Genomic DNA, 25,238 nt, shown 5'->3' on the forward strand with positions numbered 1-25,238 from the left:
GCAGTAGCTGCAGTGCATGGGAGCAAAACAGGGCTTAAAGGGAAGCTCAGCAGGGCAAGCAAGTCATGTAAGGTTTTGTGTTAGTTCATTCAGCATTTTTTAATATAGCATAAAGCACTTTGCATAAAACTGAAAACAGTATGTAGGTTTAATGCAAACCCATTCCTTACTTTGGTTATTTGAAAAAAAAAAAAATCTGTACAGAAAGATATTCCCTTTGACAGATAGGAATACAAGAGGGTTGTTCTCCAACAGGTCATGATGCTGCAGACATCTGTATGGTTTAACCGTATAATTGACCATTCCAAAGCACTTTGCAAAGCCATCCATTATATTCCTGCAGCACATCGAATGTACTGTGGCAAATTGCTCATCCATTTAATCAATGATCTGTTCCATGCCATGACTCTGCATCAGTATTTTGCTTTGTTTATAAACATACCGCCTGCCTTTCAGCCCAGTCACCTTTTGTCTTGGATATCAATCCTCCGAGTTAGTGCTGATAGCTTTGGTGATTTTAACGTCAAGCATTGTTCTGCAAGATACTGTGTATTTGTTGCATTTTGTTCTTGTAATTCCATTCCTGTTTGATGTCATTTGGTGTCCAAAACCTTCTCTTTCTAAGGATTATTTGCTGCTGTTCATTTTCACAAAGCGTACTTGTCAATCGTGGCACTTGAAGCTCTTGTGAGAGATCTCCTGCCAAATGAGATACCATAATCTTCCTCCATAACTAAATTCCACCCCTTTGTGATACCATTAGAGAACTTCTTTTCTTTTTAATTCCCCTTCCAAGAGGTGTGAGGAGCAAGTTACAGTCTGCAAACTCTTCTGAACGTCTACGGGGATTCAAAATCCATAGCACTAGAAAATCCTTTCTGTGCCTTTCTTGGTGGCAGATGCTGCAGTGCAACACTCTGAGAAATGGAGCCCCTGCTTTTGTGTGCTCTGTTGGAAAAGAAAAGATCTTCTCCCATTTGCTGAAGGAGAGCCATCAGTTAGAGCAGCGTGGCAGGCCAAATCTGCTTTCAGCAATTCCTTTTCTTGACAATTTCTAATTGTGTGTAAGGAATCATGTTCATTGAACATGGCTTCAAACAGCATGAGTGATGTACCTCATGGAAGCTCTTGGAAGGAGGAGAGTTGACTGGCAATAAAGGAAATAATTAAAATGAAAGTATTAAGCAACGACAATTAGTGAGCTGAAGTGCTACTGCCAATGATAATGTCTTCAACCTAATTAAATTTTTGGCTCATTGAATATGACAAATACAAATGCAGTTTGGGTATCTCGTTATTGGCTATCTCTATAGACTCAGAGTTTTAGACTAAAAATACATGGGTTTGAATGTTGCCAAAGAGAGTATTAATGAGGAAGTGCTAATCTTTTAGGAACCATAATGACAGTAATGGCAGTGCTTTCTTTACCACAGATGCTAAGAGTCATAGCACTGGAGGAAGGTTCTAGGCCACGTTGTGATTTTTCAGGCGCATTTCAGGCACGTTTTGGGAGGAGTAATAAAAGCTTGAAAGTATGTAAAACATAGCTGCAGAGAGGAAGCTACTCTGCAAAACCACAGAAAAAGGGACAAATAGTAATAGGCTTAAACTGATGAAAAAATCAAATATCTTTAAGCTTCCAATAGTGGGAGGGGAGTTGCAAAGCAACGGAGTTGATCACCTGGAGAGCTGCTGAGCTTTTGTTTTTGAGCTGTTTTCAGAAGTGGTTGCACCAATGTCTGTCACGGCTAATTCTGGTGCCAGGAGCCACAACTGATCCTGTCTCATGGCTAAGCTGAACAAGATGACATTGTGAGCCTTTCCACAGCTTATTTTTTTCTTGGTTTTCTCCTTCTAAGCCAAAATTGTCCTTTGTGGGAATTATTTTCCATCTGTCATTTCTCCTTAAACAGGATTTACTGCTCAAGGGTGATCAGGGCCTTTTGATTGTGGGCTCCAAAGAAACAAGCAGCTCTGATACTCATGTGCCTATTTCTTGTGTTAGGAAGAGCAGTAAGACACAACATACAGGTACAAAATATACCAGGAAAACTTGATATGTAAGAGGTGCTGGATTTTCTGAGTATAAAGATATAATACTTTTCATTAGAGGTGCTTAAGCATGTTTGGTTTTGTATCTGAATATCAGGATAGAATGAGGTTTATTAAAACCTGGTTATTAAATCCCTATGATGAAACCTTGCTTTGAGCACAACACAGTCTGTAATGGAAGGGAAGGTTATGAGAGAAGGGGCCATACCAAGCCACCCTTCAGCTGTTTCTCATCTTCAATGGCTAGAAACCTATGTTGTGCTTATTGATCTATGGTTGAATCAATTTCTTGATTCCACCTTATCAGTCCCTGATAGACACTAAGAGCAGTCGCCGCAGGTGAAAGCTGTTCTCTGCAGGAGCTTGAGGGTGCAATACATTGACACGGGGCCTCTTTAAGTCACATCAGGATTTATACAGCATTTAATGAGAACAAAATTCTCTGCTGGCCCCATGCCTAAGGTTGGGTCATTCCAGATGAGTCTTTTGTGGTATACAAGGTGCCAGCATACACAGCAGTCAGGTCAAAGATGCTGTTAGCGATATGATATTGTGACATATGGGAACAATGCAGGTGTGGTCTCGCCTCCCTCTACCCCCCGCCAAAGTTGTCTAACGAAAGCATGTCTTCTTTACTTTAGAATTATAACAACAGATAGTTTCAGCTTTTGAAAATCTACAGTGAAAAACAGCTTTGGAGTTCACATTCTTTTGTTTTAAAAATGTCCTAGTTGTTTTTAGGCTTCAATCTTTTAATATCTGATTTTAAGCCATGAAAATACTGGTAGGAAGAAGACAATGTTATGAGTCATAGCTTTATGCCTCGTACCAGAGTAACAATTAAATGCTGGTCGTTCATCATGAAATGGTACAATTCACTGGGAACAGCAATAACTTCAAGAGTTTGCTTGAACTGCTGCATTTACATCCTTGGTCCAATTTATAATCCTAGAACTCTATGTCAGCTTTATGCAGAATAATAAGACAAATATTATAGTTATGCCAGCACATAAAGTAAATGCTTATTTAAACATGCACCTTGTGCAGAGCTCTAGGCAACCTTGTAAATCACTACCCAGTCTGACACAGCTCTTAGCTAAATGTGATTTACATATTTTCCCAACAACGCGCTCTCAAAATAAAATTAAATAAATGAAAAATATGGGTAATTGCAATAAAGAAAAGGTCCTATTTTAGAATCAAAAGTCCTTTTTAACTTTTAGATACTATCTTCAGGTAAGTAATAAAATGTCATTACCTATAGATATGTTACATGTGTTTTGGAAATAGAAATTGGAAATTATTCCCAATTCTTTTCATTTGAAAAAGATGCAAGGCAGAAACATATATTTTAGTGAAAGAAACTGAATAAAAAGCACTTTTCTTTTGGAACAATATTAGAAGTAATCAAAAAGGCAGTTAAGTCAGATGGTAATTGAAAGCATGAGGATGTCAGGGATAGTGAGATTTTCAAAGTGAGATGCTGTCATCACCCATGAAGAGCCATGTTCTTTAACTCTACTGTGTGTATTATCCCCAGTGAGTCTCACGTAGCCTGCCCAGCCACCCTTCCAAGTTACTTGCCTCATTTTAAGAAAGATATTAAAAACCTAGGGAATATCCAAATACAGTAACAGAACAGAGAAGCCTTGGGTGTTCTCATGTGAGTAGAGATGGTAATGATTCAGATGACTTGTTCAAAAAAGTAAGCAGTAATAAGACAGGGATAAATATGTATGGAGCCACATAAAGGAGCTTGTCATGAGCTATTGTCTGAGCCCGCTGTACAGAATGAGAGAATCAGCAAATCCTCAGCTCAGAAATTAAAAAAATAATTGACCACAGAGTCTATTTTTCATTTTCATAAAGTATATGGAACCACAACCGTACCCAATACTGCAGCATCTTACTAAAGCAAAGGGCTTGAGATGGTTCCAAAAAGCCAAAAGAGCCTCGGATACAAGTGCTAGTGTTGGGGCAGCTCCCCAGCAGCCATCTGCCTCCAAGGCTAGCCCGCACCCCACGAGACAGCTGGCTGGCAGCCTGCAAACCTCCTGCTCCTGGAGACCTCTAGAATATTGCAAAGGAGTGAGGGGGAAAAGAGGAGGGGACCGGAGCCTGGCACGACAGAGCCTGGATGCTGTAAGGAGGTTAGCAGGGAAGTACGCAGATTTTTCCATATTTTCCATTTGCAAGCAGGTCCTTGGGAGAAGGCAGGAATCAAACCAGTTAGCAAAACATTTTGATTTTGACAAATTAGAAAACGGGGTTTTTTTAACTTTTCTGACTGGGCTTTTCTGCAAGTAATACAGCATCAGCTATGACATTAACTTTGATAAACACAATAAAAACCGTATGTTGCCTGGCTTCTTTAATGCCAGCTTAATAAGAAATCAGGTTCCTCACATTACAGCATTGCATAGCTGAATGCTTTTCTGCAGTTTGTGTTATCCTCCAAAGCAGCAGTCACTAGCAGTTTTTAGAAACCAGACAGCAAGGCAGCGTGATTGTAGTTGTACTTCAGCAATTCTTTTTTTTCCCTTATGTACATTTGAGACAGGCGATCAAGCAAGTATACGGCTATTTATTTGCCACTACTGCAGTTAAAGCTCGTATGAACCATTACACAGAAAATTACTTTTCTTTCTCAGTTTATATGCCTGACCTTGATAGCTTTGCTGTTCAGTGGTACCGTTGCCATGGAAATGGGAGAATGATCTTTCTGTTGATATCATTGCATAATTAAGGGTCACTGAGACTGGTTAGGTCAAGAGATCATTTTCAGAGTTCAGCTCCTCAGGGGATGAATGTTATTCCACAGAAATTTTGTGCATGGGTTTATGTGATTGTTACTTTGTCATCCTAAATTAAACCAGGAGCCCCACTGACTTTAAGCTAAGAGCCAGAAATATTTGCCAAAACTACAGATTTCCAATAAACCCTGTCTCTGTGAGGCTGCTTTTTCTGGGTGTTCCCAGGCATACAGAACTACCAAGCTATGAAGTTCATTGCCACTTGTCAGCTGAACAGTGGAAACTGCCTGTGTAATTGCTCTTGACCATCTTGAATTGTGTGTAAAACACAATCACTTATACTGGTAAAAGCCTCTGGGGATGGAAATTTGAGTCTCTCCAGGGTGTAGCTAGCTCAGAATTTTTTTTCCTAATGGCTTCTCTTAAAAAGCTTGACATTTCTACAAGGGCAGTTTAAGAAAGGACAAATAGCAGCCTGTCCTTCTCCAGTGCACATAGACAACAGTTTCTTTCTTCCCCTGCAAACTTTATACTGAAAACCTGTACCATTTTTGACAGGCCACATTTTCTAGATTACCAATCATTTTTGTTGCTTGCCTCCAGAGTCCTTCCAGAGAACCACACTTTTCTTGAAATCTGATACCCAAACCCCAAATTGATGCTCCAGCTCAGACATCACCAGCATGGCACACAAAGTAGGGGCTACTTCATATTTTTAACATATGATATTCCTGGTTTGACATCCCAGAGTAAGGAAAAAAAAAATTGTAGTGGGGTTACATCACTGGCTGCATGTTTATGTCTTAAAAAAACAGTTTCATAAACTGTATTTCATTATTATTATCATTAATTAAATGAACCGAGCTCCATGTTAACACCTAATCCTGTGCTTTGGACAACTCTTGAGATGTTTAGGGAAAAAAAAGGCCCCATCACATTAGCCTCCTGGTCTGGCAAGCCAAAATAGACGTACGCTGCCATACTGTTCCTGTTTCCTTTGCCTTTATTTTTACACAGAGATTTTTGAAATGTCTGCCTGCCTATAGTTTCTGGCTCTCTGAGCAGGTCTACATTTTTGATATACCCTTCCTTTTTCCCTGCGTGTCCTTTCTGAACGAGCCGTGCCCTTTCATATCAGTATTCCAGTCATGTGAATTCTTCCCTCAAATCTCCTGTTATGTAAGGAAAAGCGAACAATATGAGGTCCTTTTCATAACTTCTGTAATTTGACGATCCCTCTTTATTAGCACTGGGTCTGTCATCTTGGTTTACTGCCGGGAAAGCAAAGATTTTCACCGCATGATATAATGACTATAAAAAGGATTCAGATGGCTGTAAATAGCGCAATAAGACTAATTTTCAGTATATTGTTTCAAGATGACTTGCAGAGATTTAGCCAATTAAAAATAGTAAATGTTGGGCTAATGTAGATTCATGCCTCACACAGACAATATACCTAGGGATAGTCTATACAGAAAGCTGTCATGAGCTGGAAGAAGTCCTGCATTGGGAGCTTTGAAAATGGATAAAACAATGGAGACTGTAGTGGAAGAAATAATTAGGTGCAAATGTTGGAGAAAAGTAGATGACATCTAGCCTGGTCCATCTGGCACCCACAGGCAGGATCTAGCCCTTTGGGACATTTTCATTGCCTTGTCCTTGGAAGAGACAGGTAATGAGTTTTCTGGGAATAAGCTGTTGTAACAGATTCCTTCTCCTGGGCTGACTCCAAAGCAGAGCTAGGCACTAGGTCCCCGTTAGAAGAAGGGGGGGGGTCTGAAGGAACATCTGTTTTCACATATGCAGTGCATCCAGAGCAGCCAAGGTTAGATTGTCCTATTAATATGTTGCTCCTATAACTAAGTTTATGGTCATATTTGGCAACTAATTATTTAGTACCTTTGTCTGGTCTAGGAACAGAAATAATACCATAACCATTTTGAACCCAGGACTAGCTCATGGCTAACTGTATATGGATAAAACCAAATCCTCCTCCATAGTTTTTGTTGTCTGGTTGTGAGAAAAAAATGCTGCTCTTTTCTTTGGTGCTTGCTCTGTAAGGTGTAAACTGAAAAAACAGGAGGACTGTTCCACCTTTGGAAACAAACCAACGCTTAATAATAGCATGCTATATAAAAAGACCTGACCCTTTAGAACATTGTAATTTATTTTCTTTTTAAAACAACAAATTAATCCCTCCAGACTTCCCAGTCAATCTGCTTTTGTGAGACTATTAAAGAACCCCTGAAGTGGAAGTGGGTAATATTTTCTTGTCTTTTTTCCCCCTCTTAAGTCCTTTAAAGTAATTCCAGGATCAGCTTTTAAGGGAGAACCAAACACTGTGAGAAATAGGGAAGTGAACAGTTTGTGTTCAAGAAATCCATAAATCTCCACTATTGTAAGGATCAGGGCTTGTTCTTTTCCTTTTTCTTTTACGTTGCTTTCATTTTCTGCATGGTTTTCTGAGAATGTGATTATGTTGGCTTCTTGCCGTGGTCGTCAATAGCAACTGCTGGGAAATTTGTTCTGTCACCCATTACTGGAGTCTCCCCAAAAACTTTTTCAGCAGCCACATTTTTTGGACTTCCAAAAAATTTAACATGTGACTGCAACAAGCAGTCAACCCTTTAGTCTACCTGCATTTTAATGAAATGCTCCATTGATTATGAATTTATTATAAAGCATTGTACGCAAAAGGATTGTATCATTGTTCACCTATGATGGTACTCAGCAGATCTTAACTGATCGTGTATCTGGAAATATTTATACTGCATGTTCTTTTAGAGGTTGCTATGGGAAAAGAGAAAACATATTCTGTTACACTGGGGCTGTTCCTGAGGTTCAAGTGATGCTTCAATAGAAGCAGAGCATGAAAAGAAACAGAGACACAGTGTTTTGATGATAAAGCACAAATACACAACAAGACTATTCACTAGCGAAAGCTCCCAATCACCTTTTAAAAACAACAACTTCACTAACAGCAGAGAAGCTTTTGGGTGTCTTTTGGGAATGAATTCACGTATAACTGGGTATCCTGCGGTACAAAGCCTTTCAGTGCAGGTACTATCCTTCCTCTTCCAAACCCAATTATTAATAGTCCTTGGTTAGATGTGGGACATTCTTCTACTGTGAGAATAAGCTGTTGTTATTTTCTTTGATGACTGAATGGCAAAGTTCAGTGGAAAATTAGCTCTAACCTTGGGCTTGGGAATTGAGAAGCAGAGAATGCTGTCTCAGCAGCAGTGCAATGAGAGAATTAGTGTCAAAAAATGTTGGAGAAAGGAATTTTGGAAAGAGAATGGAAAAATCCCGCTGAAAATTCAGTTCCCCTGGGAAAACTGTAACCACAGAAAATTCAGCTTTCAAGGAAATTACATTTTAATTCTTTATATTCTTTTAATAGCTTGCATTACAGACAAGGAGAAGGACAAGTTTTAGTTAAGTACTCACTACTTTCTTTAGGAAGTAGGTTTTTTTCCTTTTGTAGTTTTAGGATCAAGAAGTGATGGAGGTGACATGGGACTTGATCTGTGGGATGCCTTAGCAAGGCATGGATTCCTAAATCCCTGGTTAGGTGCTGAAGTCAAAAGTTAATGCTGCTAGCCCCTGGAATTGCCTTCTCAACATTAAAATTCTTAAGATACCCCCACTTCTGGTCATGGCCATTATTTTGTCAGGCTTGATGGGGGTTTGAAGGGAGACTTGGATTTCAGTCCCTGCTCCACTGAATATTTAATATAAAATAAGAAATGTTAATAAAGCAAGGATTAGGTAGGACTTCTCTCTCTCAGGAGAGTGCCTTACGACTAATCTGTGGAGTACATCTTCTCTCTCTGACCCACTGAACATTTAATTATTTAATGTATGTTGAACAGGTTCAATAAGCAAGAATGAACATCAAGCAGGGAGTCAAAATGCTCTTCTGGAAAAAAGGGAACTGCAATCCCTTAGGCAGAAGAGTGATTTGAGCCCAGACCTCCTATATTCTGGGCAAATGTTGTATCTACTAAAGGCAGCTGTAGCTTTTGGGAAAGACTTATGAGAAGTGGCACTGCTTTGGCAGCATCTGCCTTCTTGTGAGGGTCTGTGGTGAGAGGGCTGGGTATTGTACACTGAGCATAACAGAAAAGGAGTAATGCCACTCCCCTTCCCACTCACATGATAAAAATCAATCTGAATTTAGTTGCTGTTGCTGCATAGATTTTTTTTTTTTTTTCCCATAACTACAATACTTTTGACTAGCAGCATCTTCCCTGGATTATAAATGGCACCCACTGGAAAGCTATGATCTGAAATGTCTGCAAGTATTTCTTATTCAGTTTCACAATGTCACTTCAAAGGGGCAAATAACATTTGGGAAAATGGGAAATGGCATCTGCAGTTACCACTGGGTTTGTGGTTCTTTGGGTTTGGGGGTTTTTTTTGTAATTTATTATAGTTGTGCCTAGAAATCACTCAAGATTAGGCTAGGAATGGTGTACATGCTGATTAAAAGACATTCCTTGTGCCATCAGCCTTATTGTCTATATAGCCAAGACAAAGTGTAGGAGGAGAAAAAGGTGCATGTATATTTGCAGGAGTTCATGAGCTACTGCTCAGTGGCAGGAGCAGAATTAAAATCCATGTCTGTCCTTTCTGAGACAAGAGCTCTACTCCTTAGATCAAGATGTCTAGCAGAGATCAGAGTAATTTCATTCTGAAAAAAACCCCAAACACTTACTCTCAACGTCACTTACATGCAATGTACGGAGTAAATTGGTTGCTAAGTTAGAAGGGGTCCTGAGGGATTTGACTTTCAAGCCTGTGCTTTGGCTACTCTACTGAGCTGCTTCTACCACTCACAGTGCATTACTCTACTGTGACTTTGTTGGTTTTTATTGAGGAGTGGAAGGGAGCTTGATCCTGTAGACTCCAAATGATATCAGTGGCTTTGGACTAGCCCTGGAGACTGCTGTGTATGTTTTCATTGCTGTTCACTGCTTAGTTCACTAAAAAAGATGAGTCGTCATTAGTATTCTTCCATTTGTCTATTCAATGTCAGTGGCAACTCACCACCTAAATAGCTTAGTATTGGTTTTGCTCCTTGGAGAATCAGGTAACAAAGTGAGCAGCAGCCCACAGCACTCCTGAATTCCATGGTCAGAAGAACTGCCATTCCTCAGACACCAGCAGGAATGAAAGCCTGAGTGCTGGTCAGAAGGCATAGACAAGGTGTTTGTTAGAAGCACTGCTGAACTTGAATGAAAAACATTTTCATTTGTAGTCAGAATTGCTGCTTGTGGTTTCCAGCAGCTCTCCAGCTTCCAGCTTAGAGGTTAGCGAACAGCACTTGTAACAAATGGGAAACTGAAGCTAAATTCAACTTGTCCCAGCATTAGTCTGAAATGTTAGTTATTGCTTTTGGGGTGTGTTTATTTTTTGTATAGAGTACAAAGGATATTGCTGACAGTGGCTAGTGAAGAATTTAAGAAACAAGAGAGAAATTTCAGTTAAAAGGCCTTTTTGTCAAGGTGACAATTTTGCTGAATTGTTGTGAAGGATTTTTGCTTTTTTAGACAGTGTTTCCTCCAATTATTACACAATATTGGCTTTTGGTTCTGAATTTAGTTCTTACTTCAGCAGGCATCATGACAGAAAAGTGGATGTCAGAAGCCTCAAAAGGGTTAGTGCTCCATATATAACCAATAAAATTGATGTGTGAATTAGGGGTCCCTTTCACAGAAGTAATAAAGTTTTCTTTCTGCAAGCAGTGAAATTTCTTTCTTGTAGCTGTCAGTGTAGTCGTTCTGCATCAGTGTAAGATATCGACAGTGTGCTCAGGGCAATAGCAGAAAAGGGCAGAGATCAAATAAGGGGAAGGGAGTAATCTCAGTTGAGTAGAGCCATTCGAAACCAATTGCAAATATAATAAAACTATAAGGCCCAACCCTGCTCTTGGAAAAATGTTCCTAGTAGCTTCAGTAACAGTGCAATGATTTTATATGGTGTTGATAATGAAAATACGTCTCAGAGGTGCCAAAACCTGTACTTCTTGCACACTGGGACTTCAATACAGCTATGATAATTATCCAACTCAGAAAACTTCCCTTCCTCTGCTGATTGATTAGTGCACACTTCAGGATCTCAGCTGGTGTAAAACACTAACAGTCTGTCTCTGAGCAAGATACACAGAAAATATCAAAATCCTGCACTGAAGTGAATGCTAAAACAAAAGCAACCAAACAAAGCCAGTTGAAGAAATTTGGAGTGGAAGATTTCTGGTGAGCAAGGTTTACTTCTCAGGAATTAGAATTAAACTGTAAGAACAGGAAAAGGGAAGAAAAGTACTTTTTTCAACAGGAGATTTAAAGGGTGAGTACATGTTAAGTGGACAGTTTGATTAACAATGAAAAAAGTTAACGCTGTTCTTGCAAGAAGAAAAATTTCCTAAGGATTTTCAAAGGACTCCACCCTGCCCCCCCGACAATGGGATTCATACACAAGTGCTCAGGTGAGTGGGATGATATATGAAATTATAAGGACCAGCAATGTCTGCAGAGCAGCCTCTGCAGATCTGATGGCAGAGGATGTGGCACTGTGCAGTACTAATTCATTGCTGCTTGCTTTTTGCAATGAACAACCATGCGAATCTGAATGAAATCAAGTCATGCCAAAGTGGTTCTTGGTGAGTGCTGCTTCAGATGTCTCTGCAGCCCAGCTGAAGAGATTGCTAGTGTTGGGGCAGCGTGAGAAACAACCCTAACAGTAGACTGAATTGATAGATAGGCTATGTACAGCTAGTAATATCCCAAAGGCTATTCCAATTTAATCAGACTCGAGATATTTTTGTATTTTCCAGTTGTCTAAGTAATAACAGGTACATACTTTAAAAAAAATATATTGGCAAAAGGAAACAATAGAAAGGAGAAAAGAAAACTTTTGTGCTGGTTTTGCTTTGCTCCTAATTAATTCCAGGACTGATCACTCAGTGTGTATAGATGCAGAGAGACAAAGAGCTCACCAAAATTAATGCTATTAGACTGCAGAAGAGTAACAATATCTGAGCTTTTAAAAGTGTATGTGAGAAGCAGGCTGTTGGGTTGCTTTAATTTCAAAGGCCAGAGCATAAGAAGGGGCATGCAGGAGAAATTTAGAGGGTCCTTCATAAGGCAGTGGCCATTTTATTTTCTGACACATTAGGATGCAAGGACAAGGAAAGATCTTAGCAAGGTTTATGAAGTCCTGGTGGGGCTGGACCTTAATATCTGCAAAGACTTGCTCCTGCCCCAAAGTATTGCTTCTTCATGTCACCAGTTTCATAGACAATATAAAGTTCAAGCAACAGTAGTGACTTTTTTTTAAGTCATGAAGTATTCCTTCTCCAAAAACAACATGTATTTGATTATGCTTTATATCTTAGTGTACTAGAACTAATCTACTAAAATATTCACGTAGCAAAGAAAAATGGGAATAAAAAAAAGTAAAGTATGTGTAGTGTGTCGGAATTAATGTGCCTAGTGGAACATTAACTTTTGTATTTCTAAGATTTTTTAACCTTACCACCTTAATGGTGTTCTGACGCAGCATTTTACATTTAGTATTTTTCTTTTTTAAAGTTCAAAGACAAAATAAAATAAGGATGGGAAGGGGAGGGGTAAGTGGAATAAAATAAAAGAGGACCAGGAATAATAGAGCTGAGTCCTTTGGTCAGTGAGTAAAGCTCATAAACACCTTGAACTAATAATTTCATAGGATGAAATTCAGAGCATACAAGCATAGAAAGCTATGCAATAATTAGGCAAAAAAAAAAAGACTTAATGGGATTTAAGTGATACACATGCAGAGCTGACCCTTAGATAGTCTTAAATGAATTTCACCCTCATATGGCTGCTCTTCTAAATGGATGTGCATGAATCATTAATACATTTGCAAGAAAAATCCGACGTCTGTATTTTGTTTTCATTTTTAGCTATGTATTTCTGCTGCACATGTGCTAAAGCCTGTGCTTAATAATGAGCAGTCTTTATTAATACATGATTTTTAAAAATATATCAGGCATTTGTGATGTTAAGGGCTCCTGAAAATCCAAACTGTAAGAATGATTTTGAAAACATTGAAATTGAGTACCTAACTCTATTCTGCCCCCAACTACAAATTACAGATGAAGCTTTTTATGCTCTGCCTCAAAAAGAAATAACAAAAACTTATTTTTTGGCAACAAACCAGCTGGGGAAAACTATATTCCAAACCACAAATTTTATAAAAATTGAGAGTGTGAGAACAAAAGAGAAAAAGAAAAAAGGGTTGTTTGTAATGAGGACAGTTTTACAAGTGTAGCTGTGTTGGGCATACTAATGACCTCCTGTATCAGGTTAGAGAGGACATCTAAACCATCATGGAATCTGAATGTGCCTAATCCATCTTCCAGGTGTTCGTGTATCCTGCCCCCCAGTCTGCCCCGAGCCTTGCACAGATGCATTTTCCTGAAGGCACAAGGGCTCTGTAGGATTATACAGGTCTTTCTGCACAAAGTTGATTGCAAGAGGTGGTCTGCTGGCTGCTCCCCAGTGGAGCACATCTTATGTTAGAGTTAAGGTGATGAACTTTAATCTTAACAGAGAAGAAACTCCAAAGCATCCTTGATTCCTGAAAATAAACTTGTATCTGTTTTTTTAAAATTGTATCTTTTACAATGCATTTTTTTAATTAAATAGGAGAACTCAAGCTTTAAGGTATTCCTTCATTTTCTGGCTGAACAAACTCTTTGCAGAATTGAATTCAATTGTGCAGAAATATTCATGGCCAAGGACATAAAGATATGAATCAAAACAGAAAAAAAAAAAAAAAAAAAAGAAAGATTCCAGATTCTTCCCCACCCCAGATTTCCCTATAAACCTGAAGCCTATGCAGTTCTTCAACATACACTTTTAATCAAGGATATAACGAAGTGTGTGCTCAGGTCACTGAAATGAACAAGATGTATTGTCTCTAAGTTTAATTAAAAGATTTCTTCATTGAATTGTGTTGTACAAAATTCTCATTTATTTTATGTTTGTTGTAATTACAAGTGGTCTCTTGTCATGCAGCTCTATGCACTTCTCTCCTGAACCTATACTTTAATCTGTACAAGGGGGTAAAAGGCATAGGTAGGACATTAATCTCCCTAAAACAACTTTCTCTATTGCATAGGTTTCCAGCTAAACAGAAATCCGCTAATTTCTGAAAAAATGTACCTCTAGGGAGCATGGACTGACCTTTAGTTTCTCACTAGCCCTGTTCCCTTTACTGCCCTCTTGGCTTCTTTATCTATAATCGTACCATAGACTAAATTCACTGAAAGATTTTAAACACATATTTAATTGTAAGCATGTGCTTAAATCCCGCGGGCTGCAACAGGAGTTAAGTAAGTGTTTATAAGTGCTGTGGTAAGTGGGGATTAGATCTGCCTTGTTGGTTCAGGATGTTTCAAATGTGGACAGGTCCCTTCTGTGTGCTTTCTGTCTTGTACCACCAAAATTGTACTCAGCTGCCCAGGAAGAAGAGTTTGTCCTCTGATAGCTGTCACTGAAAATGTGGTGCCTGGGTGTGCAAGGGTTTGACGTCTATTCATCTTTGACAGGCAAAATTGTACCGGGCTGTCGAGTTAGTAATGCTTTGACAGCAAGAATGTTTTGTCCTGTGGGATTCACAGGGTTTTTTGAGTGATTACAGAGTGGACAGACATCATGAATGCTTTTGGGTTGCCCAGTGCTGTGAACTAGATGTATAGCACTTACTGGGAAAAAAGTGAGTGCTGACTTATTAACTCCATTATTGGTCACCTGGCCCTGCTCTATTTTACACCTGCCTTTACCTAGTCAAATTGATGTGAAAATGAGCTGTAGAGGTGTTTATTGTTTTAATCAAAAAGCCAGATGGATGAGGCTAAGAACAGAAGGACTGCCATCTCGGATTAAACCAGATGGGCTGGGGATCCATCCAACCCTGTATCCCCACTATAAAGGTCAAACAGAGTGATTCTTCTCTGAACACATACTCCTACCTTTCAGCACACAAAAGACTAGGGACTTCCTGCACAAGTGGCTGCATCTGAATTGTCACATTCAACAATCCACAACAGAACTATCTTCCGTGAATTTATAGGATCCTTTTTAGAGTCCATAGCATCCTGTGGCAAGGACTGCCATAGAGTGATCCGGTTGTCTTCTGTCTTTTTTTCTGTGATTACACTAGAAACACTCTGTAGGGTTCTTACTACGATACTCTTGAAGTCAATATTAGAGGCTGTATGCAGACACAAAAGTACAATTCTTTAGAGCAATTCATTAGCATGAATCAGAGATGATGCTCTGAGGGCTTCATAAGGAGAAGACGATTGTGTGGAATAAGCAATAATCTTTGTGAGTTAAATTTCGTCAGTTGTGCCTGTCTTTCTTGGAAGTGGCTGAGTGGTATTCAGTTGCAGAGAGAGATATTAGCAATGTTTACATCAAAGCAGAAAACAGATGTAAGTATTGCCCATACCTCTTCTATGGGGTCCTGAGTGCTCTGTGAGGTTTGTCTGCCCTTAATTCCTGTTGCAGATGAAGGAAATAAGCTCCTCGTAGAAACTTCTTTGGTGTTTAATGTAGAAGACTATGAATACACTAAGGAGACCTAACTGCGATCTTACAATTCTAAACGCAATGCCTTTGTTTTCTCTGTGGTTCCCTTTGTTTACTCTTTATATAAAATCTGGTACACAGAATTCAGCTGCTGCAGAAAGCTTTCCATGATCATTTAATTCTCTGGTATACTACAATTTCCTTCTGTCTTCTGCTATAACAAACATCCTGTACATAACTCATTAAGGCAAAACAAAAAATCCCTCTTATTTTCTCAGTGCTATTAGCTTTTCAGCTGTCATACCACCTTTTATTGAAATTCTGCCAAGTCCTCCAAACTAAGCAGAGTGAAAGTATATCAGTAGGGACCTCCAAGAAACACATGCTATTTCAATATTTGACATACGTTTCTCTAAATCAACTCTGAACAAAGCAGAATAATACCAGCATGTTAGAGGATTTGCATTTGGCAGAGGTACATCACGTTTCTTCCCATTTGTGGTGACTAAAAAATCCCAAGTCACTTTCTATAAGAGAAATACTGTGTTGTCTTGACTCAACTGTGGTGCTGAGCAAATGTATTTTGGATGTACTATATAGTGGGTTTAGTTTTTCCACGTGATGCTGCATTTGTTCTCAGTTTCTGCCCTCTGTTTTTGACTCTCACATTTGACTCCTCACTGACAAAACGATACTTCACTGTAAGCTGAAGATATGACTGCAGTAGTTATATGACCATCTCTCCATCTCTTCCCCTGCACCCTCAGTTACTGAAGTTCTGTTATCCCCATTTTTATAGATAAGGAATGAGTAATTAAGAGACTTGCCCATTAAAAGAATTTTATGGTGAAGAGAGTCATACACACACTGCCTTGCTGCCAGGATATAATTGATAAACTCCCTGGTGTGTGGGATGAAATTTGTTTAACTGTCCCATCACATTTCCTATTTTCATTTTCTCTTTCAGACTAACAGCTAAAGCCGTTGCTGTTCTCTTACCAATCTTGGGAAGCTCATGGATCTTTGGGATTTTGTCTGTCAATGCCCACGCATTAGTATTTCAGTATATATTTGCTGTTTTCAATTCACTACAAGTAAGTACCTGGTGGGAAAGTTTATGGCTACTGAACTGCTGCTGAGATCCAATAAATGGATCATAAGCAATGTTTTCACATGCTTGTGTTTATTGGATTTTTTCTATGTTCCTTTCTCTATCTTTTAAGTCTGTGCTGACCATACAGTGCTGGCAATTGTTTAGTCTCTATGAACAGAACTTTTATCCCACTCCTTAGTGTTTCCAGTAGCAATAATTAAATAAATGAGACAGTAAGCTTGAGAAATGAAATTCATTCTTCCAGCATCATGTACCACAGCCAAGATTCTTCAGCAGAGATACCAGAACAGTTTTTCAGTGTCAGTTTGAGGCTTCATTACTGAGACTAAATGAAAGCGAAGAGAAGTCTGTGGGAAAGGTGCATCATAAGGAGAAAAGTGGAGCTATTCTGCATGCTGCACATGACTCTTGCATGCAGGCAACTAGACCCTCATCTTCTTAATACACCAATCCAGAAAAATAGCTCTGTCCAAGAAGGAATGTAAGCATCTGCTTAGCCTTAAGCAGACATTTCAGTAGAGGCATAAATCTATAGGTGTGTTATTATTCTTTCCTGAATAATGGTTACAAAGGGGAAGAAAAAATGAGCTCCTGTAAATCCTTTTTTTGTCTCAGGAACAAATAGCACTATGGTCACAAAAAGAATGCAACAGAGTTCTCCCCATAAACTGATAAGAAAAGTTCCAATTTTCATCCAAAATAAAAACATGTTTGGCTGAATACTCCCCAGAAGAAAATAAAATTATCTGGGGAGGGAAAGGGGATGGGACCTTTTCACTTTCCATTGGACAAAAACCCCAAAGATAGCAAAATTCTGTTGTGCTAATACCTTGCTTTTCTACTGTGAAAAATATTGATCTGGTGTTTCCCAAAGAGCATCTCCCTCTGCCTTTATCTTTGCAAGCACAGACAAAAAGTTCTCTTGTTGTCATGAAAACAGAATTCCTGCTTCTTTTCAGTCAGATTTCTCCTTTAGCACCCCAAAGTTTAGGAGGTGCTGTTTTACAAGAAAAGGTCCAGACAAGCCTCATAGCAACCTAATGCTGCAAGTTTCTCCAGTTTAACATGGGGCAGAGTTTGGCCTAGTCTTCAATATTTATAGATCTCCAGCTACTCGATACCTGCTTTATACAATACTGCAAGAAATAAATTATTGTATTTCATTCTTCACAGTCAGTTTTCACCCTTCTCCTTTTTATCTGTTTTCAGGGATTTTTCATGTTCCTGTTTCACTGTCTTCTGAATTCAGAGGTATGTGACCAAATGGTGTTAACAAATTTGGTGTTGCCAAATTCAAGTCACACGAGTGTAAAACAAGAAAAGGCTTTCCCCATTATTGTTGCCTGCTATGCCACTGATTTCTTTTTTCTTTCAATTAATACATGACTGTTAGTGGCTTTGTGACTTGTGGCATTTTGACCCATGCTTGACATTTATTTTATTTAACATAAGAAAGGTTTAAAAACAAGAAAAAGATAAGAGAAGGCAGCTCAAGACTAAGCCCCTCCTGAGGGCTGGAGGGGCTGGGCAGGGCATGGGCTGTGCTGCTAAAGGAGGATGCTTAAATGTTGGGAGCAGGACTTACTCTGGCAGTCCCCGTTGGGGGGCCTCCGGCTTTGTTACATCTGCAGTTCCAGAGAGGAAAATAAATATTATTTTCAGCAAAACATACTTTTGGATGTCGCTCATGCAGTCCTTAATGGGAAACCAAACAGAGTAGAACCTATTCCAGGTATTTTTCTTGGCAGGAAGTTCAGGTTTTTCTAGCAGACCAAGAGGCATCTTTTTGCATTAAGGCTGTCTCAGAGCAACTGGGGTAAAGCCAAGGCAAGGCTGATGTAAATGGGGCTTGTGGAGACCATCTCTGCTGGGCCTGGATCTTGCAGCACCCTCTCCTCCCATGGCAGATAGCAGAAAATGCTTAGCAACATGTATTACTGATAACAAAAGTTTCTTATGAAAACCACTTCCAGCATGCTGGCGGAGGGTGCTGCTCAGTGAATACCCACATAGCTTTGATTCTCCTGCAGCTCTTTCTTCTGGATGCTATTAAGTAGCTCTGCTCCATAGCCTGCTGCTTCTTCCTATGCAACAATAGCACTCCAGCTCTTCTGTGGAGATGTTATTATTTATTGATATTTGCCAACCTATTCAGTCGCAGAGCATTGATATGAACTTTGCTACAATCAGTTTGGAGAGTCAGGACTGACTATGAAATTCTTGATCTTTATTGAAATCAACTGATGTTAAGCAGGCAGGTTAAAGGTAAGGAGGAAAGGTATTTCTTTATTCTATTCTGCCCCAGGCTTAGAAAGCTTTCTTCCTGCTGTCAAACTTCAAATGTCTTACATCAAATACAGATATTTGAATTGCTGCCACTTTTCCAGGAACCTCACGAGAAATTAAATTCGGAAACTTTTCTGAATTTGTATTGCCAAAACCCAGTTCACATATAGCTAATATGAACTGCCATTTTTTAAGAGCAGGTCTTATTGGCTCCATCGTATGCTATGCATATCTAAAATAAATTCTTCAGCTAAACTGCGAGAATTCTTCTTGAGAATTTCGTTCTTACCATAGAGGTAAAACTCAGATACTGTAAAGAGAAACCTGCAGATATTTCCAAGTGATTGGGTAAAAAAAGAGATCTTTATTTGCAGTGTGGCTGGACAAGAAACGCACACATGTTATAAAGAAGCACAGGAGAATGGGTCTGATGGGGACCTGAGCAGCCTCTCCCTCGGCACACGTCCAATGCACCAGTGTCACCCTTGACAGCTCGGTCATCAAAGCCCCTTGACTGCTTTCAGCAATTTGGCTCTGTGCCTCACTAGCCTCACTACTGCCACTCCTATATTGTAGTTTTCATCATTCTTACTGCAGTCTGATCTTCTTGTTTCCTGTTTTAGCTACTATATGTATAAAGAGTAGATAATTCCCTTCCTCTCCAAAGGAAAGGGAAGACTTAAGACATACCCTCTCTTCCCCCAGTCTCCTCTTTTGATTAAACAACCTGAGCTTCTTGTAACATGTGTTTGCTTGACCTGTGATCACCCTCACTGCTCTCTTCAGGGATGTCTCCAGCTGGTCCCTGTTTTTCCTGGGATGCTGGACCCAGTACTGTTGCTGAGGCCATGCTAGTGTAGAACAGGGAGGAAAGATTACTTTCAGAAAGATTTTTCAGACTATGCTCCTCCTGACAAGACGTTCTTTATCACAACATCTTAACGCTGGTCAATCACTTCCAGCCAGTAGTCCTTGATAAATCTCCCCTACTTGCCTAAAGAATGATCGTCTCACCATCTTTTCTTTATGCAGCTGATTATTTTCACCTTGGTGCAGAATCTTCCTACATCTATAGGGAAGTTCATCCAGCATCTTGAAATAATTTCAGTTTTCAAAAGGCTGGCAGCTGGCTTAAGTCCTTGTGGCATCTGGACACCATCAGGGCTGCATCAGCTCCAGGGCGAGCCTGCCCAAATCGGGGAGCTTGTGGTCCAGCCTGGGTGTGCTGGTTTTGGCTGATGTGCTGGGGTTAAACCACGACACTGGGGCTACATATTTAGTTAGAAAATGTGAAAGTGTCCTAGTGAGCTGCTGAAAATCAATATAATGGCACTTTATGAAATCGTTCAAACCAGAACTGCAAATACTGGGGGTGTATGCTTATATGCCCTGCAATTTGGGTTTTTCTGCTTTTATTATTTTTTGTCTTTAACATGATGAACGCTAATACAGTCATAACTTGGACATCTAGGAGGATGGGATAACCCAAATAACATGAAAATGAAATGAGAAACAAGTGAGGTTATACAATGCTTCCTATTTAAAGTATGGGTACTTGAAAAGTAAAGTTAAATTTTAAAATAAAACCATAAATATAAAGAAAAATGTGGGAGTGGATTGTTTGCTGTTTTTTAATACAGCGATGTTAATGTGGAGGAAGGATAATGGGGAAATGATTGTAAGCTACATGTGTGAAAATAAACACAACTTTTTCAAAAGAAATCTTCTATCTGGTTTCATTTTTTCCCCCAAAGGTTAGAGCTGCCTTTAAGCACAAAACCAAGGTCTGGTCCCTTACCAGTAGTTCGACTCGCAACATCAATGTGAAACCTTTCAATTCAGACATTGTAAGTATTCCTCCTTTTTTCTTTTTTTTTTTTTTTTCCCTATTGTACTTGATAGTGTTCCACATTAAATTCTGTTAGAAAGAACAGGACACAAGAAGGCACCTAAGTATTTTTAGTACCTAACCTAACGTATGGTATAGACAGGTGGAATCAGCAAGTATTAAGTTGGAGCTACAATATCTGTTTTGAAAGCAAAGGACAAAATTCTGCCTTCTGGTAAATTATCAAATAAAAGTAAACAAAGGTTTATGAACTCTGGAGTATGGTTCAATGAGACTATTCTCACCAATTGTCATGGACTTCATATTATGCATTCAAGCAGCATTTTGGCAATGTATTTGTCTGATGATGATGGCTTTTTGATAGGGCGCTTTTACATTTAAGCCCGAGGAATAAACTCTTAAATAAGTCAACACGTGAATATGCTTTTCTAGCTCTCCTTAAATTGTCTTGAGGCAAAAGACATTTGTTTTTTATAAAGAACCAGACTTCTGAAGTGATAGGTGTTATTAAGTGATCGCTGCCAATCACCTTAGATCCTGGCAATAACTGTTTAAAAATCCTTTATGGCATATGCTCTCAAGACACTGACAACGCTGTAATGTGAATAGATGTTTTCAAGCTTTTATTTCATCCAGACAAGAGTGGTTTAGCAAAAGAAATAAATCTATTTTCAATATTATTTTGTTTTCCAGATGACTGGGAACAGGCCAGGCACAACCCCCACAAAGCTGAACACCTGGGATAAAAGCACCAATTCAGCCAACCGCATTGATTTATCAGCAGTCTGACAGTAATACCAGCTTCTCGGTGCAAATCAAGCCATACATTCAGGAGCTCTGACACAGTGTACACCAGTTTTTTCTCACTGTTAATACCAGTAGAAAACTGCTTTTTTAATCACTGCCTAATAAATGGGAAGTTGCCATATTGTTTCATTGAGTAAATAGCCCTCATCTGCTTGCCTTCAAAACTGTAACACATTCTACCACCTGGCTATTAGCAATATCTGTAAAAATAACTAGCACAAATATACACTGGATGGTTTTGTCAGCAATGATGAAAACACTAGGTACGCAAAAAGGGCTTATTGCTATCTGAATCATTCCAGCTCCCAGAACTGAGGAAAGGCAACATACCTCTGGAAAGATGGATTTTTATGCTCTAAAATGAAATGCTTCCCATTGTGATGTTGTAATGGGGCTATTCTGGTCTTGCTGTGCACTTTCAGTTTACATTTATTACCTTACAGAATCCAATTATCGAAGTGAAGCTTATTCAAAATACATAGTGTGATGATTAATTTAAATGCTACAAGGAAGCCAGGACTTGAGGGAAAAGCAGGTTCCAGCTACTCAGCTCCCAGCATGGGCGTGGAATTAGCAAAGCTAATATATACGTATGTCTCTATGCTTATAAACAGCATATGTAATGTAATACTTCTATACATGGCCTATCAGTATTTTAGATATTCCTGTTTACATCATATCTATAAAAGGCAGAAAAGGCTAAGGTTGTCCTATAGCAGTCCACAGCATTTCTATCGCTGATTTGTGACTGCTGACATATCGCAATACAAAGTATTTGTATTGCTTTGCCTGAAGCTTTTGGATGCAATCAACAACTGTCCATCAAATGCATTTGACAAATGCACTGTAGTTTTTGGAAATCAAAACCTGGCACTGTGACTTATCTTTCTCCTTTTACTGGTCAAATCAAGACACTGAATTCCAACCACAAAAATGTAACACAATGATATACTGTGAAGACAGCCAGACTACAAATAAGCCTATGTATTGTTACCTACAGACATCTTTTAAATAGGTCTCTGCAGAGTCTTTTGTGGTTTTAAATTCTGCTCAGCACTTAATAGCTTCTGCTTTAGTACTGCTATGAAGTATCTTTAAGGAGAAAAAAACACTGTAATTTTTCTTTTGACCAGTGTTTTGTAGGTTCTCAGAAGTGATGTTTGGAGCACAAGGGGATGCAATCTTGGCTGTGCCAACGCTGCACCTTTCCAGCTGGGGGTAAAGCAGACCATAAGCCCCGGAGGTGGTCAGAGCCCCTAAGTATGTGTCTCGCTCTAGGATTTACTCAGCAGCCAGGGTCTCCAGAGCAATTTCCAAAGATGAGGCCCCCTTTGCAGAGTGGCTTTGCAACCATGTCTCCTTATCCCCAGCTCTTCCTTGTTTGCAGTAGCTGTCTCCCTAATGGACTGCGTATACTGGTTTTCAGGAATCACCAAGGTAATTAGCTTTCCTAATACACTGGGCTATCAAAATACTGCATAAGGAGGGAAATATGCAAATCTTCAACCTCATTTTTTGCTAAGAGGTTTTGTGTTGTTTTTTTCTTTTCTTAATTAAAAGTTTGTATCTTCAGCAGCTCAGACCATTTCTGGTCCCAGTGAATCTGGCAAGCTATCTGCTATTGATTTCCAAGAGAAAAGGTATTTGCACCCTAATGTGCAGGATGGAAATTGTTTATCGGATAGTGGATTTGTAAAAAAGAAAATAAAAGTAAATTGATCTTTAGGGAACAGGAAACATCCATCAATTAGGACTGAATTTAGTGAAGTGTTTCATCCAAAAGACAGGGATTTGAAAGTTTAGAAAACATCAATGCATTTCACTTTTGACTGATCCAAAACAAGCTTTCTCCATGTTTCCTTCCTGCACTAAGAAAAAATGATCTGTTTCAGTTCGGACCAATCTTTTCTGCCTTCTCCCCTTCCTGGCCAAGACTTGTTGGTATAGTCACCAAACTGAAATCCCACAGTCCACCCAAGTTTGTCCATGGCTACAAATGAAAATATTCTACAGAGATTATCTTAGTTTCACCAGATATATGCTGGATATATGCAGCTGGAACAGAGCAGAATGTGACATACTGCATATCACACATATACATGCATGAAATATATAGGCTTCAAATCTTGTGTTTCCTATTGCTAAATAACTCAAATTGTTGACAGCTAACTCTAAAAGGTGGGTCAGTAAAAGCTAAATATCTTAATGGCTATGTCTTTATTTTGGCTTTCACGTATGGCTTTTTCCTAGCCTTTTCTACATGGGACTGTCTTACAGCTGTGCAAATATATGGGCTTTTCATGGCCTGAGAAAGATTATTTTTTTCCCCCAAAAGACACAGTAGAAGGAGCCCTCGGAATGTATGGAGGAGATTGTAACAGAACAGTACTGTGATAACAGAGTTCAGTGTTTGTATTGTGTGCAGACAACATATTTAAGTGTATTTTTTATACTGGAGCATGCGGTTTTTTGTTGTGCTTTTTTTTGTTTGGGTTTTTTTTGGTTGTTGTTTTTTTACACTGTGACCCTCCTTGATAATTTCTCTTACAGTCATTGTATTATAGCACAAACAGTGCTGTGAATGAACCAGAGGACATATAAAAGCATTTTTAAAAAAAAAAAATCTTAATTTTTAAGAACATTCCTCTCTACACAATTTTCATTGCCTTCATTTCCTCCTGTCCTGATGTATATTGGTCACCTGTGTCACTTACCAAGGTCCACTTGAAAAAAACGTGCGACATACAAATGACAGTACCAAATGACAGTAGTATAAAGGGCTAAATCTGCTTTTCATCCAGGTATAAAATATTTTAAAATTGTTCAACAAAAATAAGAAAAGCATGAAAATGTTTTTGGTTTTATACTTTAGAATGTGACATAGATGTATTATATATTGAGGGAGCATTTATTATCTTGCATCTACTGAGATCCACTGTGGATAACCTGCATCCCATGCTTTAACTTTTGAACGTTACTTGTGATGAAGCAGTTTATCTTGTTGTTTATGTCAGATGAGGTTAAGAGCTAGAACACTGTATTTATAATATGAGGTTGGGGATGGGGTTTCTTCTGTTTTTGATAAACTAGTAAAAAACCCATGAAGTACAAATGTGTTCCATTGCCATCTAAGTCCATTCTTTTTGTTTGATTCAATGTGTTTTTGTTGTTACTGAATGCCGCAAATGTACTGAATAAGAAATGCTCAAATGAATCTTTAAACAATCTCTTCCTGTCCTCAGTCTTTTGAAGCCTGAAAATCTTGCAGTTTATTTATGGGCTTGTATATAGCAGCTATTGCAATATTTTTTTCAGGACAGCATCATTTTGTCAATGGTATGAAATCTTAATTGAATGAGATGTGAGTTTTAAAATAGGTAATGTAGCAAGAATGACTTTGCCAGTAAGTAGTAAAATAATTTAGGTTTGTTGTTTTTTTCCCCCAAATAAATAAGAAATCTTAATTTCCTAAAAGAACTTTGTATTTGTCCAAATTATTCTTTTGACATGAGTTACAAACAACAGCATAACAATTATGGCTCCCTATGAGTACTATTGTTGTGATTAAACAAGCAGAGCTTTACTCATATGAGAAGTCCTACTATATGCGTCAGGTATGCCTAGGTAATGGGCAGACAATATTTTTGTATTAAAGTTTATACCCACAGAATATACCGAGGAAAATCATTCCCTCCCCTTTAAGAAAGGAGCCTATCTTACCAAGCAGCTGCTGCAGATTATTTCTTCTAACACAACTTTTCCAGCAACCTGGTCAAGGTCAGTTCCTAGGTGAA

At 38.9% G+C, this 25,238-nt stretch overlaps 1 protein-coding gene across 2 annotated transcripts in view; it reads left to right on the forward strand.

The window, feature by feature from the left end:
• ADGRD1 (adhesion G protein-coupled receptor D1) overlaps positions 1–24,880 on the forward strand; it is a 159,035-nt gene extending 134,155 nt beyond the window's left edge. For both annotated transcript variants that reach the window (XM_052797694.1, XM_052797693.1), the window contains 4 exons: positions 16,356–16,482; positions 17,712–17,753; positions 20,543–20,635; positions 21,331–24,880. In XM_052797694.1, coding sequence (XP_052653654.1) covers positions 16,356–16,482; positions 17,712–17,753; positions 20,543–20,635; positions 21,331–21,426 — 358 coding nt within the window. In that variant the 3' untranslated portion in view covers positions 21,427–24,880. The remainder of the gene's footprint in view (positions 1–16,355; positions 16,483–17,711; positions 17,754–20,542; positions 20,636–21,330) is intronic.
• Positions 24,881–25,238: the final 358 nt, after the last annotated feature.

Source organism: Harpia harpyja, chromosome 9 (genome assembly GCF_026419915.1).
Source record: "Harpia harpyja isolate bHarHar1 chromosome 9, bHarHar1 primary haplotype, whole genome shotgun sequence".
NCBI lineage: Eukaryota > Metazoa > Chordata > Aves > Accipitriformes > Accipitridae > Harpia > Harpia harpyja.